Source organism: Nelusetta ayraudi, unplaced genomic scaffold, assembly GCF_046127955.1.
Source record: "Nelusetta ayraudi isolate G7.1 ecotype Tasmania unplaced genomic scaffold, CSIRO-AGI_Nayr_v1 ptg000059l, whole genome shotgun sequence".
Lineage (NCBI taxonomy): Eukaryota > Metazoa > Chordata > Actinopteri > Tetraodontiformes > Monacanthidae > Nelusetta > Nelusetta ayraudi.
Genome location: NW_027466109.1, coordinates 1,651,747 through 1,668,885, shown reverse-complemented (window position 1 = coordinate 1,668,885; position 17,139 = coordinate 1,651,747). Strand labels below are relative to the sequence as shown.

General features: G+C 41.0%; 3 protein-coding genes across 4 annotated transcripts; all 3 read right to left on the bottom strand.

The window, feature by feature from the left end:
- Positions 1-1,281: 1,281 nt before the first annotated feature.
- LOC142897115 (cytochrome P450 2J2-like) lies at positions 1,282-5,335 on the bottom strand. The gene is made up of 9 exons (XM_076039197.1): positions 5,093-5,335; positions 4,323-4,485; positions 4,058-4,207; positions 3,502-3,662; positions 3,054-3,230; positions 2,823-2,961; positions 2,551-2,738; positions 2,265-2,406; positions 1,282-1,592 (listed from the first exon to the last, which is right to left on the bottom strand). The coding sequence occupies exons 1-9, from the start codon at positions 5,291-5,293 to the stop codon at positions 1,417-1,419; spliced, it is 1,497 nt and encodes a 498-aa protein (XP_075895312.1). The 5' UTR covers positions 5,294-5,335; the 3' UTR covers positions 1,282-1,416.
- Positions 5,336-6,075: 740 nt separating this feature from the next.
- On the bottom strand, positions 6,076-11,154 carry LOC142897114 (cytochrome P450 2J2-like). The gene is made up of 9 exons (XM_076039196.1): positions 10,868-11,154; positions 10,097-10,259; positions 9,828-9,977; positions 9,388-9,548; positions 8,641-8,817; positions 8,407-8,545; positions 8,141-8,328; positions 7,834-7,975; positions 6,076-6,376 (listed from the first exon to the last, which is right to left on the bottom strand). Exons 1-9 carry the CDS (start codon positions 11,066-11,068, stop codon positions 6,201-6,203), a joined length of 1,497 nt encoding a protein of 498 aa, XP_075895311.1. The 5' UTR covers positions 11,069-11,154; the 3' UTR covers positions 6,076-6,200.
- Positions 11,155-11,684: 530 nt separating this feature from the next.
- On the bottom strand, positions 11,685-16,508 carry LOC142897116 (cytochrome P450 2J4-like). Of its 2 annotated transcripts, XM_076039199.1 has the most exons (9): positions 16,093-16,473; positions 15,028-15,190; positions 14,743-14,892; positions 14,249-14,409; positions 13,949-14,125; positions 13,715-13,853; positions 13,442-13,629; positions 13,231-13,372; positions 11,685-12,355 (listed from the first exon to the last, which is right to left on the bottom strand). In XM_076039199.1, exons 1-9 carry the CDS (start codon positions 16,291-16,293, stop codon positions 12,180-12,182), a joined length of 1,497 nt encoding a protein of 498 aa, XP_075895314.1. In that variant the 5' UTR covers positions 16,294-16,473; the 3' UTR covers positions 11,685-12,179. The 2 variants fall into 2 exon arrangements, with proteins under 2 accessions (XP_075895314.1, XP_075895313.1); XM_076039198.1 differs by having other exon boundaries at positions 13,231-13,629; positions 16,093-16,508.
- Between the last annotated feature and the right edge of the window lie 631 nt (positions 16,509-17,139).

Here is a 17,139-nt window from a genome sequence, read left to right as displayed (position 1 = left end):
TACACTGTGAAAAAACCTTTTTTCCTCACTGTTTCAGGTCAGTTAGAATTACCAAAATTCTTTCATTTTTCTAAATGCCACAATAACGAGAGAGAGAATTTCTTAGAGATTTCTTTTGTTATTTCTTTTTCTTTTTTTTTTTTTTACTTTCTTTTGATTTTCCCATTATTTCAAACAAGGAAGCAGATAGTTTGAGGTATGCCCTTAAAATACATCACTAGGTGTGCCTTTAAGTAACTCACATATTGTCAGTTAACCTATCAAAAGCTTCCAAAGCCATGGCATCATCATCTGGGTTTCCCCACATTGTTGTGTTCTCATTTTTGTGTATGTAAAACTTTGACGTCAAAGAAATTAATTAAGAATTATTTGAGAAATTCTCTCTGTCATTATTGTGGCACTTAACAAAATTAAATAATTTTGGCAATTCTACCTGACCTGAACAGGACAGATGTAGTCTGATTTAACTTCAAAAAGTGAATGTAAACTGATTTCTGTATACGCGCACATATATTTATGTATATGATATATATGTATGTATACACACACACACATATATATGTATATATATATATATATATATATATATATATATATATATATATGTACATTTATCCATTCAACATCAAATTTTTGATGTTTAATTCCTTGTTACTGATATTTTACAAGCAATACAATACAACACAGTTTTAATCAACGTCACTCAGTTGAGAAATTATGATATCCACTACTTTTTTCCACTTTTTTTTTACCCTGTCCACTGGAGACTGAAGTTTATGGCTGTTATTTGTCTAAAATGTTTTGAGGCACACATGACATGCAGTGTGTGTGTGTGTGTGTGTGTGTGTGTGTGTGTGTGTGTGTGTGTAGGACTTCAACACTAGTGTTGTTCTTCACCTCACATGGACAGGGAGGTTATGCAACACTTCCTTGTTTGTGCCTCTGTCCCTTTCACCCAGATCATGTGATCACTCCCAGAGGCCCGCTCCTGTCTGCACAAACAATTTGCTTTTAAACAAATGGCCCTCTGAAATTCCTTCACCATGACCTCATAAACATGCTACATTAACGACACAACATTCATTTTTTTTTCTCATGTAGCCCCTTTTCTTCCCTCCAGATGGCACTTAGCCATTTCAGAGAAACACTTTTCTGAGAAGCAATTTCAAAGTAAATTCTCATTGTTTACATGTGACGTGCATATCATCCACTTTCCTGCATTGCCGCTTTAAGTACAGCTATGAATGGCAGGAGTTCGTTTTTAAACCACTCTCGCTTCTTATTACGAATTTTATTAACTGAAATATGTAAAGCGATTTCTTGAACTGATTAGGCAGAAAGAATATACGCAAATGACATGATGTTTGAATACACCGGCTAGAATGCAATGTTGTAAAAGTGACTGTCATCGACAGTCTATCTCAGTGTGGCGCATAGTTGGTACGGTTTGGGAGAGCGAGCGAATCCCATCTTGAAGTCCAGAGTTGGCTGCACCCCAGCTGGCGCAGAGAAAGAAAACCTCTGAAGAAGACATGTGAAGAAGAGGAACAGCTCCATTCGGGCCAGTTGCTCCCCGAGACACACTCGCTTTCCTGTGGACGCACAGTGCGACAAAACAGAATCTCACGGTTTGACTATATCCTCAACTGAAACGATACAGAATAAAAGTCAATTACTAATCAAGTAATCATCAGTATACTGACGAGTCAAGTCTTGAAAATCAATAGAAAAATTAATTCCCACTCGCGTTACCAGAGGACATCATGTATCTGAAGGGTTTTTGAAGAAACTTCCAGCCACTTTATCTCATTTGGATTCAGGTCAGGAATTTCCCAATGTGATCTGATCTGGGAACTCCTTCATGACATTGTCTTTCTTGAGCACCCAACTTGTTATGATTGTCTGACCCCAGGAGTCAGAATGAGCAGCGTCTCCATCCAATTTTCTGCTCATTGCTCAGAAAAACACCATATTAAAAATTAAATAATATGTTTCTGTAATGACCGGACATTGAAGCAATATTTCACTCTGCAGTAACTGTTGTGTCACTCTCTTAGGTAATCAATGTGCATAAAGGCTGCTGATAAGATTATGAAATGCAATGCCGTTTTGAACACACTGTCAACTGGAAGTTTGCAGGGTGGATGAGCTCGATTTAAAAACTTTGGACTTTGAGGGATCAAGCTGCTGTTCACGGTTAAATTACTAAGAAAAAAAAGTAAAAAGGGGCAACAGTTATTTAGATGTCTTAAGTACTGGCTAACCTGTTGAAAAGGGAAGGAATGCCTCTCTCTTCCTGAATTTGCCCTCCTGGTCCAGAAAATGTTGCGGGGAGAATGAATGAGGAGATTCCCACATTGTTTCATCATGTAGAACTGAGTTCAGCACACCCAAAACCATGCTACCCTGTGGAGACAAGTTGCTATAATAACTGATGAGGCAAATGTGAAACAAAGTTAAGACATTTTGTTTAGCTTTAGAATAGGATATTTAATTAAGACATTACAGCAACCATTAGTGCAGTGTTCTTATTTTCCTCCCATCACGCACCTTTGGGATTGTGTACTCGTCCATCTTTGTGTCCTTGGTGGCCATCCGGGACACGTTGATGGGAATAATGTCTGCCATCCTCTGGATTTCATGGATGACGGCATTAGTATAGGGCATGTTTTCTCTGTCACTCAGACACGGTTGTCGGGATGAACCGATCACAGCATCTATCTCAGCGTGGACCTTCTCTGCACACAGTCACAACAAAGTGTGTTGTGTGAGCATGCAGGGATATCAGGCAGGAGAGATGACTTCATATGCTTAAAACACACCTTGTATTTGAGGGTAATAGATCATGTACAGCAGCCCCCAGTTTAACGTTGTGGTAGTAGTTTGTGTTCCGGCGCCAAACAGGTCGAGAGTGCAGATATTCAGGTTTGCCATTTCGAAACCCGAGTCTGGGTCGTCTCTCTGTTAGTGACAAAAGAAGGCAGGTCTAAATTCAGGTGCAAGGCAGAGAATCCCACACCGCACACAATATAAGTGCACTAGAAGGGACCCACCTCTCCCATCTCTGCCAGGAAGCAGTCAATGTAGTCGCGCGGCGAGGACGGGTCAAAATCCTTCTTGTGTTCTTGGACCTTGACATCAACAAAGTCAAGGACGTGTCGTAGTTTCTTGAAAAATTTCTGGTGAGCTCCAGGCAGCCACCTCATCAGCTTGGGAAATGCATTGAAAATCTGGTGGTGCAAAGAAAGAACCGCCATCAAAAAAAAATTGCAAAAGGTGAGCAGAGACGGTTGCAGACACTTGTTTGATTTCTATGAAAAAAAAAAAACAGTAAAAAAAACAAGTCTCATCCGTGAAGAAGCACAGAGCAGGTTAATTGTGTATTTTTAAGCTATGCTTCACCATGGCCATAATATGATAATTTACAAAAGTTAAAGTCACTTTTTTTGGAGGGTGAGGGGATGGATGCTGTTTTTATGCTTGCTTATATAATTGTCTGACCTGGACTGAAAATTTTCCTTGCAATTGCTCTGCATCATCGAAGGCTTGAAGGATTCGCTGGAACTTCTCGTCAGTGTACTCAAAACGTTCTCCAAACACCAGGCAGCAGATGATGTTGGACACGGCATTGTTTATAAGATTTTGGACACTGAAGGCTTTGCCTGGTGGAGAAAGGCAAAAACACAGATAAAAAATAAGCTATGTTAAATTGAAAAGGTATATTGGGATGAAATCATCAAATCAAAATAGTTTCATTCATTCATTCATGTTCTATACCCGCTTATTCCTATTCAGGGTCACGGGGGTCTGCTGGAGCCTATCCCAGCTGTCTTAGGGTGAAGGCAGGGTGACACCCTGGACAAGTCGCCAGTTCATCGCAGAAATCAAAATAGTAATACAGAATAAGACATCTTAATTGTCAGGTATAGCTTCTTTCTGGAGAACTGTAAAAAAGAAGTCTAATTTATTATTATCTATGGCTCTCAGTTGCCTAATGGTGTAACTGCATAATGTTTGCCCAATGGCCCAACATAGAGGACAAGACTCTGGCTCCCGCCTTTGTAAGTAGAAAAAGCCTCATTGAGGTGATTGGCTTCCTGCTGGATGCTCGGCTCGAGGCTCTTCTTGCCAATTCCAAAGTTCCTGAGCGTTTGCAGAGCAAATCTCCTCTGCTGCTTCCACGGGTTGCCGTTCGATATCACCAGACCTTTGATGGCAGCACACAGAAGCGTGAGACGGCAAGAAAACGACCAACAAGCTGGTTTGCTACGTTGCTTGTGGAAATTGACATCATCAATACATGGTGCATGTGAAAGCACTACCTCTGTTGCCCATAAACTCCTCAAAAAGCGGAATGCTGGGACGATCAACAAAGTTTTCTCCTTTCTCCACCAGAGCCTCTCTCACGCGCTTGTAGCCATTGAGGACAACCACCTTCCCTCCAAAAAGACGAAGGCTGAAAATGTCTCCATATTTCTCTGCAAACTGGACACAAGGGAGACAAAAACATTTAGACACAAAATAAACCTTGCAGACTTTAATGACAATGAGTGGCTGTTCTGTTGATATTATGTTTTCAAGAAATTGCAGATGTTGGCCAGGAGATAAAGCAGTCTGTCAACCAATCAGGGTGGAGTGTGCTTTGCTTGCCCCTTTGCCTAGTTTGCCTCCTATAATGAAATGAATTATGAAAGTTCATTCAGAGTGCAGTATAGGTGCTCAACCTTTCACTGATTAAACATTAATGTTTGAAGGTAGATGTGGTGATAATCTTCTCCAGTCGCCACTGTGTTTCTCCCCTTTACCCTCAAACACACCACAGAACCTGTACACTGACTTTTATGTGTTACAAATAAACGCAAAAACCCAAACGTTTCAGGCAGAAATAAACATGTGTTGGGCTCCAGCAGAATTAGGAAAAAAAAAAAAAAGACTTTAAAAGATTTTAAAATAAAACCAAAAAAATGAGAGTTGAAACAATGTTACCACATCTAATTCTGCAGTTTTGTGACCAAGATGAGAAAAACATTTGTTTGACTCACAAACAGCGAGGTATTCATTGATCTTTATTTAAGACGGGAAGAACCAGTACCTCTGTGAACTGCAGGTGAAATCTTTGGGGATCGAGCAGGTGCAGGTGTCCAATCAGAGGAAGAGGCCACGGTCCAGGAGGATAGTCAGAAGGAACTCTGTTCCTCAGGTAATCAGCCAGCAGGAGGAAAACAAAGAGAAATAGGAACATGCTGAAGCTGTCCAGCCATCCCAGGCCCAGGACTCTTAATATTTTCTCCATGAATATGGATAAATGTTGGCCAGTCCACAGACGAATTTCTGTCACTATCACGGCAGCTTTAAGGAACGGACAGCTTAATTCACAGGTTATGTCATAGGGGTGGAAACTATATTGTGTCCTACTTTCAAAGTAAATCATTAGCTACACGAGGTGAAGGATTTCTTGTGTAATCAGCACTATTTTAGAGATTATTTTTGTCTGTAATTAATTAATTTGTCATAAGTGCTTAATGTTTTGTTTCTTTCTCTCACTTACGTTTAAGACATCTTTGTTAATATTTGAGGCCACTGTTTTGTTTTTCTAAACAGTATTGCCATAAAAAATAAACTGTAGGCAAACTAAAACAGTAAATTTCCATTTTCAGTGCTGTTCTCAGCTCCATTGATTTCCTGATGATACTTTTTCATTTTTTGCCAATCTCCTTAAAAGAGAAAACAAACTAAACCAAAAAAATGTCTCTTAAAAACACATTTACCATACTTTTATTTACATTTTCCAAAACATTTTGAAAGCGTGATTTTACAAGTTTTCTGAACTCCACAAAATACATAAGGTTTCATATTGTGTTCTACAGTACATTGTCATATCTAGTCAAGAACATATCATATTCAAATTATTTTTGCCATAACATTTATTAAAACTCCAATCTCATTACTTAGCACCTCAGAAACGTAAATCCCAGCAATACAACAATGTTATTAAAATAATTTTTATTAAAGGAAATTTCTTGTATGTATAGTGAAGTAAAATGATTCAATTTTATTTGAATTTTGTTTCTTTCTTGTCCCTTTATATAAATTAAAAAAGTTTTGAAAATTTTAAAGGAAATAATACACTGAATTTAAATTTGATATGATCAAGAACAAAGTGGTGTTGTAGCTAACAGTGACTGGCTGTCCTTGATAGTCTATCGCAGTGTGGCGCAGAGTTGATACGGTTTGGGACAGTGAGTGGCTCCCAGTTGGTACTCCAGAGTGGGCGGCTCCCCAGCTGGCGCAGAGAAAGAAAACCTCTGAAGAAGACCAGTGAAGAAGAGGAACAGTTCCATTCTGGCCAGTTGCTCCCCAAGACACACACGCTTTCCTAGGAATGCACAGTACGACAAAACAGAAAATCACGGTTCAGTTCAGTTGCCTATGCTTATCTGTGGCTGGGTCGCACGGGTAGCAATCTGAGCAGGGATGTCAAGACTTCCCTCTCCCTGGCCACTTCCTCTAGCTCTGCCGAGTGATGGTGTGGTGTTTTGAGGCCAGCTGAGAGCCACAGTCCCTCCAGCGGGTCCTGGGTCTTCACCTGGGCCTCTTCCCAGTTGGACATACCTTAAATGCCTAACTACAGAGGCATCTAGTTGGCATCCAGAATATACCCCAGCCAACTCAGCTGACTTCTGTCGATGTGGAGGAGGAGCGGTTATGTAGAGCTGGTCCAGTGTTCAGCGATAAGGACGGAACGGACATAGTTCCTACTGAATTCAAGATAAGATTCTTGGCCAAATTCTCCTCTCCAGCACCCTGGAATAGACTTTCCCAGGGAGGCTGAGGTGTGTTATCCCCCTGTAACTGGAGCACACCCTTCAGTTTTCCTTCTTGAAGAGAGAGACTAGAACCCTGGTTGCCCAGTCCAACAGCACTGGCCCTGATGCGCAATGTTGCAGAGGCGTGTCAGTCAAGACAGACCCACAACACCAGAGACTTAAAACTAAGGACGGATCTTATCAACCTCCATGCCTAGCCACTGCGGAGCTTATGAACTACTTCAGTGACTTCAGCTTAGTTAATTAATTAGTCCCAAGTCTCTGCTTCTTCCACTTTATGTGGAGGGTGCAGAGATTATGGGATTGAGTAGATCCTTAAAGTTTTCCCTTTGACACTCCATGATGGCCCTAGACGAGGTGAACAACTCCCACCTCCACTGTAGAAAGTGTTGGAAGGGTATTGCTTTATCCTCACAAGACATTGGCACGTTTTCCAGAATTTCTTAAAGGTTGAACAGTAATCTTACTCCACAGTTGATCATCAACATACAACACAGGGGGTCCTGAAACCATGTGTATTGATGTACACTCTGATGCTTGAACATGGTGTTGATTATGGACAAACCATGACAAGCACAGAAGTACAGTAACAAGACACTACTTGGATTCAGATTAGGGGCCATTCCTCCCAATCGCACTCCTAGGGACTACAGAGTCCCTAGTTGGGGTACCTTCAAACACTCCTCTCAGGGACTTCAAGAAGGCCAAGTACCCTTCGGTCCATAAGCAAAAACAACAGCAAGAGACCCGTCCTAAACCCAAAAGCGTAAGGAAAGATCCTCTCATTAACAGGGAAAAACTTAGACATGTGGTGATGCTCCCACTTTGAAGCAACATTTTACACTGTAATTCTGTGGGGATTGATGTTTCTCTCTTGCATTGATATCATCAATGTACCCAAAATGGCGCTGATGAGGTTATGCAATCTAATGCAGTTTTGAGCCCACTGTCAACTCGGGGTATGAAAGTTTTTTTCTGCTTTAGATGTTCTTTAGCACTAACTCACCTGCTGAAAAGGGAAGGAAGGCCTCTCTCTTCCTGAATTTGCCCTCCTGATCCAGGAAATGTTGCGGGTAGAATGAATGAGGAGATTCCCACATTGTTTCATCATGTAGAACTGAGTTCAGCACACCCAAAACCATGCTACCCTGTGGAGACAAGTAGCCATAACAAGTGAAGAAGCAAATGTGAAACAAAGTTAAAAGTTTTAGCATTTTATAATCAAATAAAACAAACTGCCAATTTTAGTCAAAATGTTAAACATTGCAGAAAAAATTAGTCCAGTTTTGTTATCTGCTCCCCCCATCATGCACCTTTGGGATTGTGTACTCGTCCATCTTTGTGTCCTTAGAGGCCACCCGGGCCACGTTGAGGGGAATGATGTTGCCCATCCTCTGGATTTCATGGATGACGGCATTAGTATAGGGCATGTTTTCTCTGTCACTCAGACACGGTTGTCGGGATGAACCAATCACAGCATCGATCTCAGCGTGGATCTTTTCTGCACACAGTCACAACAAAGTGTGTTGATGTGAGCATGCAGGGATATCAAGCTGGGGAGATGACTCTTAAAACACACCTTGTATTTGAGGGTAGGAGATCATGTACAGCAGCCCCCAGTTTAATGTTGTGCTAGTAGTTTCTGTTCCGGCGCCAAACAGGTCCATAGTGCAGATACTCAGGTTTGCCATTTCAAAACCCGAGTCTGGGTCCTCTTTCTGTTAGTGACAAAAGAAGGCATTTCCAAGTTCAGGCTCAAGGCAGAGAAAAATCCCACACCGCACACAATAGAAACGCACTAGAAGGGACCCACCTCTCCCATCTCTGCCAGGAAGCAGTCTATGTAGTCTTGTGGTAAGGATGGGTCAAAATCCTTCTTGTGTTCTTGGACCTTGACATCAACAAAGTCACGGATGTTTCGCAACTCCTTGAGTATACTCTGGTGAGCTCCAGGCAGCCACTTCATCAGCTTGGGAAATGTGTTAAAAATCTGGTGGTGCAAAGAAAGAACTGGCATCAAAAAGATGACGAGAAATGGGCAGAGACACTTTTCTGACATCTTTAAAAAAAAAGAAAAAAGAATCCTCATCTATTAAGGAGCACAATGCAGGTTAATTCCTTTTTTCAAGTTATACTTCACCATGGCAACAGTATGATTATTACAAAAGTTAAAGTGGCATTTATTTTAAGCAATGAGCACTTTCTGTTGATCCTCCTTTGTAATCTTCTATTTTTTTTTCACAAAGCTAGGATTTATCAAGGGCTGGATACCTATGATGTATCACCTACACCTAACATCAATTAGGATATGCCACTTCTCTCCCAACATCCAAACTGTAACTCCCTTCTGTCTGACTGCCCCACTAAGTCCATCAAGACTGTCCATTTGGCTCAGAGCATTGCAGATTAAAACATGACAAAATCTACAATATTTCCCCTCTAATTAAAGAAGGGAGTGAAAGAAAAAACTGACTGGATTTTAGAATTCAAATCCCTCACTTGTTGGATACATACATCAGGACTTAAAAAAAGGATGCTTAGTCTTGTTTAGTGGACTCACCTGCACTGAAATACTTCCTTGCAACTGCAATGCATCATTGAAGGCTTGAAGGATTCGCTGGAACTTCTCGTCAGTGTACTCAAAACGTTCAGCAAACACCAGGCAGCAGATGATGTTGGACACGGCGTTGTTTATAAGATTTTGGGCATTGAAGGCTTTGCCTGGTGGAAGAAGACAGCAACATAGATGAATCAAAAACTTTGCTATGATGCTTTGAAATGTTGTGCTGGGATGAAATAATCGAATCAAAATAGTAATGTAAAATAGGATGTTTTAAATGTCCTGTATAGCTCAATTTACATCAATAACTTTGTAACAAATTTGTAAAGTTTCACTACGTATAAGGCTCTCAGTTGCCTAATGGTGTAACTGCATAGTATTTGGCTCATTGATGCATGCAACATAGAGTCAGCAAACGAGGATGAGACTCAGACTCCCACCTTTGTAAGTAGAAAAAGCCTCAATGAGGTGATTGGCTTCCTGCTGGATGCTCGGCTCGAGGCTCTTCTTGCCAATTCCAAAGTTCCTGAGCGTTTGCAGAGCAAATCTCCTCTGCTGCTTCCATGGGTTGCCGCTCGATATCACCAGACCTTTGATGGCAGCACACAGAAGTGTGAGACGGCAAGAAAACAACCATCAACAAGCTGGTTTGCTACGTTGCTTGTCGAAAATTAGCATTATCAATACAAACTACAAGTGAAAGCACTACCTCTGTTGCCAAAGGACTCCTCAAAAAGCGGAATGCTGGGACGATCAACAAAGTTTTCTCCTTTCTCCACCAGAGCCTCTCTCACGCGCTTGTAGCCATTGAGGACAACCACCTTCCCTCCAAAAAGACGAAGGCTGAAAATGTCTCCATATTTCTCTGCAAACTGGACACAAGGGAGACAAAAACATAGAGACTGTAAGTAAGTCTCACAGACTTTAATGACTACAAGTGGTTGTTTTGTTGATATTTGATATGTTTTTAAGAAATTGCAGATGTTGGCACTAGTTAAACTAGTAAGTCCAACAATGAGGGTGGAGTGTGCTTTGCTTGCCCCTTTGCCTAGTTTACCTCCTATAATGAAATGAAGGACAAAGGTTCCTTCAGAGTGCAGTAAAGGTGCTCAACTTTTCACTGATAAAACATTAATGCTTTGAAGAGGATGTGGTGATAATCTTCTTCAGTCGCCACTGTGTTTCTCCCCTTTGCCCTCAAGCACACCAGAGAACATGTATACTGATGTTTATATATTACAAATAAACGCAAAAACCCAAATATTTCAGGCAGAAATAAACATATGCTTGCCTTCCAGCAGAATTTGGAAAAAAAAACAACTTAAAATATTTTACTATAATGCTGAAAAAAGACAGTTGAAACAATGTTAAAATACGTAAATCTGCAGAATTAGTGACAATGTGTCTCAGATGAGAATTATTTGACTCATAAACAATAAGACATTCTTTAATCTTTATTTACAATGGGTAGAACCAGTACCTCTGTGAACTGCAGGTGAAGTCTCTTGGGGTCGACCAGGTGCAGGTGTCCGATCAGAGGAAGAGGCCACGGTCCAGGAGGATAGTCCGAAGGAACTCTGTTCCTCAGGTAATCAGCCAGCAGGAGGAAAACAAAGAGAAATAGGAACATGCTGAAGCTGTCCAGCCATCCCAGGCCCAGGACTCTTAATATTTTCTCCATGAATATGGATAAATGTTGGCCAGTCTGAGTCCACAGACGTATTTCTGTCACTATCACGGCAGCTTTAAGGAACGGACAGGTTAATTCACAAGTTACATAATAGGGGTGGAAACAATACTGTGTCCAACTGTCAAAGTAAAAGCACAAAGCATGACTTAGACAAGGTGTTTTCTGGTTAGAATCAACGAGTCTCAGAGAAACCGCACATGTAAACATTGACAAGACTTACTGCAACAAGGACTATTTCGGAGTCTGCAATTTTTTTTTAATTACTGCTTTTAGCTGTAACACTTTACTGCTAAAGGCTTTTGGCTGAAAGGTGAAACATCTTTCAGCAACCAAAAAAAAAGTCTAGTGACCTACGACTCAGCACTCAGAGCTGGATGAAGTGAATGTAATAACCACTGTTTGTTTTTGTCTTTCCACGTGTGAGACGTCATTGTTGCTATTCATGCTCTTTTATTTGTTTTAGGGCTGTAATGGGCTTTGCAAAAATAGCTAAATCCATTTTTCCGTGCCGTTTTCAGCTTCACTGCTTTCCTGAGGATACTTTTTTCGCTTTTTCTTTGTCTCTTTAAAAGAAAAAAACAAACTAGGAACAAAACAAAACAATTGGTTCTTTAAAGCATGTTTACCATGAATTTATTGACATATTCCAAGACATCCAAAAGGTACAATGTTACCCTTTGAACTCCAACCGACACATAACATTTTATATTGTGTTCTACATATTCCCACATAGTCAAGCACGTATCATATTCCACTGATATTTATCATAATGTTTTATTAAAACACTGATCTCATTGCTGCTTGCCTCAGAAATTTAAATACCGTGAAAAAGCACATTTCATTAACAGTTTAAATGAAGAAATTTCTTAAATTAAGTGCATTCTTGTACATTTCTTGTGTGTATAACAAATAGAGTTCATTTTTTTATGGATTTGTTTTTATTAATTAGTTGTTCACTGTCTTTGTATAAACTGAAAAAAGTAATATGAGTTAAGTAATATGTATTTTTTTTTTAAAAAAGGACATGCTAAATTTAAGTTTGATTGGATCATGAACAAAGTGTATTAGTGAGGCTGAACGTTGATTGTCTGTCCTCGATAGTCTATCGCAGCGTGGCACAGAGTTGGTATGGTTTGGGAGCGCGAGCTCCACCCAGCTTGAACTCCAGAGTGGGCTGCTCTCCAGCGGGCATTGAGAGAGAAAACCTCTGAAGAAGACACGTGAAGAAGAGGAACAGCTCCATCCTGGCCAGTTGCTCCCCGAGACACACACGCTTTCCTGAGGATGCACAGTACAACAAATCAGAAACTCATTGTAATTTTTTGCGGCTCCAATTCTGTTTTCACATTTTCACAGCTCCAGATCGTGAAAATGTGAGATGGGAGAGGTGGGTCCCTTCTAGTGCGTTTCTATTGTGTGCGGTGTGGGATTTTTCTCTGCCTTGAGCCTGAACTTGGAAATGCCTTCTTTTGTCACTAACAGAAAGAGGACCCATATTAGACCCATATTAGAGGCATATTAGAGTAACAGTCAGTTCACTGACGAGTAGATTTCAAGGAAAATAAAACCTGTAAAATGGAAAATGTATGTTTTTTTTCTGCCTGCATGTTGAGAGGTTCCTCCCTCAATTGTGATCTTATCATGGTGGAAGGCTTTTAGAGTGAAATATCTTCCTGGAGTAAGGCATGGGAGAACAATCTTGATGGGGCTGATGTGGCACAGTCGGGCCTCGACTCAGTCGCAGCAGGAATCGTCCCTGCTGACAGTCGTGCAGACCTGTGCCAACGTAACCTCGACAGAATGGACCAGGGATGCAGTTGGTTGGTACCGTCCCGACATACTGTAGTTGGGTGCATCTCAGCATGCTCTATTTGCGGAACAAGGCTTCCGGGGTTGTCCCCAAAGTTGTTCCAGTGTTATTACTCACAAGCCCCCACAAGTCCGTTGAGTGAAAGAAATGCTTGGGGGCTGGGAGATTCTAGGAAGTCCATAGTAAGGCCACTGCTACTTGGTTTTGAAAGCAACTAAATGAGTCAATGTCTCAGGGTCACTATCTGCTGAGCCTGCCATGGCCAGCTGATATCAGATAAGCGCTGGGAAATGGGTTGATGGACATTTCAGAGTTGTTATGTTTTTTTAACACTGTAACTCACCTGCTGAAAAGGGTAGGAAGGCATCTCTCTTCCTGAATTTGCCCTCCTGGTCCAGAAAATGTTGTGGGTTGAATGAGTGAGGAGATTCCCACATTGTTTCATCATGTAGAACAGAGTTTAAGGTGGGGAGAATCACGGTGCCCTGTGGAGAGACGAAATGGTTCATTCTTAGCTCTGGATCAGCTGCTACTGAGAACTCACAAAAACGCACCTTTGGGATTGTGTACTTGTCCATCTTCACGTCCTTGGTGGCCAGCCGGGGCACATTGAGGGGAAGGATATTTGCCATCCTCTGGATTTCATGGATGACGGCATTAGTATAGGGCATGTTTTCTCTGTCACTCAGACACGGTTGTCGGGATGAACCGATCACAACATCTATCTCAGCGTGGACCTTCTCTGCACACAGTCACAACAAAGTGTGTCAGTGTGAGCACGCAGGGATATCAGGCAGGAGAGATGACTTCATATGCTTAAAACACACCTTGTATTTGAGGGTAGTAGATCATGTACAGCAGCCCCCAGTTTAACGTTGTGGTAGTAGTTTCTGTTCCGGCGCCAAACAGGTCCAGAGTGCAGACACTCAGGTTTGCCATTTCAAAACCCGAGTCTGGGTCCTCTTTCTGTTAGTGACAAAAGAAGGCATTTCCAAGTTCAGGCTCAAGGCAGAGAAAAACCAAACACTGCATTCAATGGAGATGCACTACAGAGAACCCACCTCTCCCATCTCTGCCAGAAAGCAGTCAATGTAGTCACGCGGCGAGGACGGGTCTAAATCTTTCTTGTGTTCTTGGACTTTGTCTACAACAAAGTCTCGCACATTTTTAATTTGCTTAAATATGGTCTGGTGAGCTCCTGGCAGCCACCTCATCAGCCATGGGAATGCATTGAAAATCTGGCGGCAAACAGAAGTATTTCTTACCAGAGACAAGCAAACTTTGTGTCAATGGTATCGGTTTTATTTCAAAATCAAGATAAAGACTGTGGGTGAGGTAATGTGCTCATACCAAGGACTCACCTGCACTGACATACTTCCTTGCAATTCTACCACATCATTGAAAGCTTTAAGAATGCGGTGGTACTTCTCGTCAGAGTACTCAAAACGTTCTCCAAACACCAGACAGCAGATGATGTTGGACACAGCGTTGTGTATTAAAAGTTGGGCATTGAAGGGTTTACCTGGAATGGGGGAAAAGGGGAGGCGGATCTGCCTTGTTATGTGATGCATCGAAAAGTTGGCATAAAGACAAAAAATGGATAGACTGAAATAGTATTTTAGTATCTACACAGCGGACCACCATCAGGAGTGTTTTTGCTTAACTTTAATTTAACTCTAATGTTAACAGTCTCCAATAGTGCAATAAAAAATTTCAGATCTAAAAAGATCAATAACGCTCAATTGTCTGATGTGCAACATCATAATATTTGGCCTGCTTTCTTCTGTAAAGTGTATAAGTAAATTTTTCGGATGAAATGTTGTTTGCCCTTAAGAGGATGAGACGCGGCTCCTGCCTTTATTAGAAGAAAAAGCCTCGATGAGGTAATTGGCTTCCAGCTGGATGCTCGGCTCGAGGCTCTTCTTCCCAATTCCAAAGTTTCTTAGCGTTTGCAGAGCAAATCTCCTCTGCTGCTTCCAAGGGTTGCCGTTCGATACAACCAGACCTTTGTTGACAGCACACAGCAGCATTAGCAATAAAGCAAGACAGAGAAAAGAGGCGAAAATGACACATTCAACACATATACTTTGTTATCATCTGCTCTTGTAAAGTAAGAAACAAGGTGCAACCCAAAACCTACCTTTGTTTCCCATGACCTCCTCAAAAAGTGGAATGATAGGACGATCAGCAAAGTGTTCTCCTTTCTCCACCAGGGCCTCTCTCACGCGTTTGTAGCTGTGAAGGACCACCAGCCTCACACCAAATGCATTGATGCTGAAAATGTCTCCGTATTTTTCTGCAAACTTGACACAGAGTGCAAAGGACATTGCTCGCCTTGTGGGTTTTGACACCTCAGTGAAGCAAATGAAAAAGAGGACAAGCACTTGAAGGCTTGATGTTCGTGCTATAATTTTAGGATGCCGGGTTCAGGATTGGCTCTATAAGACCTTCGCCCTGGAAAGTGAATATCAAAGCAGCCAAAGAACATTTAAATAATATTTTTCCTACATTAGATTAGATTAACAATTAAAAATTGAGTTTTTAATGTTTGTTTGTTTTTAATGTTTAAGTATGGGCTGCGGTAACTAAATGCTGGATAATTAAATGGCCGGTGCCAGACAACCTCAGGGATCGAAAAAAGCCAGTCTGTTAAACAGGATGGTCACAAACCGTCAACACATTTTAAGACTTAAAAATCAATCCTGAAGAACACAGGGAAACAATGCAGAGATTTTAAAACCTGTGTTTCTGCCCCCTGGTTCTTGTCAGCACTCATGCTGCTGAATGTTGGAATTGTCATTTAAAGTCTCCCAAACATGTTGAATCAAACATGTATATACTATATATAATATATGCAATAGTCTGTGATACCCCTTGTGATATACGCTGATAATATATAACATTAAGATTTTGTCCTTATATAACCTCTTGCCTAGATTCAGCAACAAACATGTTTTATGTGCCCAGCAGCCATAAAAAAATTAAATACTGGCCAGCTGATATTAGATAAACTCTGGGATTATGTACTCTACAAAAAAACAAACAAAACTGAAGACAAACTATATAAATTAAATCAAAATATGTAGTGTTCATATGTCAAAATAAAATTAGATGGTGGAGAGTGCTGCTCACATTTACAGCAGGCAAGACATTTTTCAATCTTTAGTCAAAGCACGTGGAACTGCCGCCCTGGACGATACCTTACCTCTGCAAACTGGAGGTGCAGTCTCTTGGGGTCGAGATGGTGCAAGTCCCCGATGAGAGGGAGAGGCCGCGGCCCGGGAGGAAAATCTGAGGGAACTCTGTTCTTCAGGTAATCAGCCAGCAGGACAAAGACACACAGGAAAATGCAAACACTGAAGCCGTCGAGCCATCCCAGGCCCAGGACACTTAATATTTTCTCCATGGATTACGGATCAACGTCGGCGAGTCTGAGCACTGAAGGAAGCCTTAAATTTGTTACTACCTGTCATGGCAGATGTAACAGACTGACAGACAAACATCCAAGGACAGGTGATTTCAGGAATGTTTATGACGGTCGAAAGTACGTTTTCCGTTTGTGAACCCAGCCTTCACAATAAAAGCACTATAGAATATGTGCACAGTGTAGCTACCACTATTTGACAGGCCACAGACACCAACAAGTTGAAGATTGAAAATAGTTCAAAAACCCCTCAAATTTGACTTTTCAGTGTGCCATAAAAATAATATGCCATAATATATGTAGTTCGAGGGAAGAAATGCACTTAAGAGTTAACTTGGAAAAAAAGAAATGTTCGCTCAATAAATGGAGAAGCTGTGTAAAAACCAAACTTATTTGTAGTTAGACAGTTTGTAATGCTCTGGCTTTCGATGTTTTTTTTCATTTCTTTTCAATGTCAAAATAAAAAATTGCATAACTGTTGGCACCTTTGTGCTACTGATAAAGGTGTGTTCATTGGCAACTAAAGTGGAGGAAAGGTGCAAACATTTCCAGACAACATAATAGATTAGGAAAAAAAAAAACATACATTTGTTACTTCTGCAAGAAATTCCAGTTCCACCTTATAAGTAACATTTTCATTTGAGAGCAACACACCTCACAGCTTCCATCCTGCGTGCACTGTTCACTTCCCTGTTTGTTACCAGGTTAATAATAACCCCAATGTTATTTAGTGCTCAATGGCAAAGGGCAAGTCTGCTTCACTGCCTGTCAACAGATGTCACAACACACAAACGTAAAATAAAATAAAATGCAGCAGCATTTTCTAAG

What these genes read in the sequence shown, in the direction of transcription:
- LOC142897115 (XM_076039197.1), bottom strand. Translation starts at nt 5,293, where the DNA reads ATGGAGAAAATATTAAGAGTCCTGGGCCTGGGATGGCTGGACAGCTTC. An exon ending in TCCTGGCAGAGATGGGAGAG is followed by an intron (nt 2,962 to 3,053) that starts GTGGGTCCCTTC and finishes TGTCACTAACAG; the next exon opens with AGAGACGACCCAGACTCGGG. An exon ending in ATTCCTTCCCTTTTCAACAG is followed by an intron (nt 1,593 to 2,264) that starts GTTAGCCAGTAC and finishes GTGCGTCCACAG; the next exon opens with GAAAGCGAGTGTGTCTCGGG.
- LOC142897114 (XM_076039196.1), bottom strand. Translation starts at nt 11,068, where the DNA reads ATGGAGAAAATATTAAGAGTCCTGGGCCTGGGATGGCTGGACAGCTTC. An exon ending in TTCACCTGCAGTTCACAGAG is followed by an intron (nt 10,260 to 10,867) that starts GTACTGGTTCTA and finishes CCTTGTGTCCAG; the next exon opens with TTTGCAGAGAAATATGGAGA. An exon ending in CTCCTACCCTCAAATACAAG is followed by an intron (nt 8,329 to 8,406) that starts GTGTGTTTTAAG and finishes GACTGTGTGCAG; the next exon opens with AAAAGATCCACGCTGAGATC.
- LOC142897116 (XM_076039198.1), bottom strand. Translation starts at nt 16,293, where the DNA reads ATGGAGAAAATATTAAGTGTCCTGGGCCTGGGATGGCTCGACGGCTTC. An exon ending in GGAGGTCATGGGAAACAAAG is followed by an intron (nt 14,893 to 15,027) that starts GTAGGTTTTGGG and finishes CTGTCAACAAAG; the next exon opens with GTCTGGTTGTATCGAACGGC. An exon ending in TTCTGGCAGAGATGGGAGAG is followed by an intron (nt 13,854 to 13,948) that starts GTGGGTTCTCTG and finishes TGTCACTAACAG; the next exon opens with AAAGAGGACCCAGACTCGGG.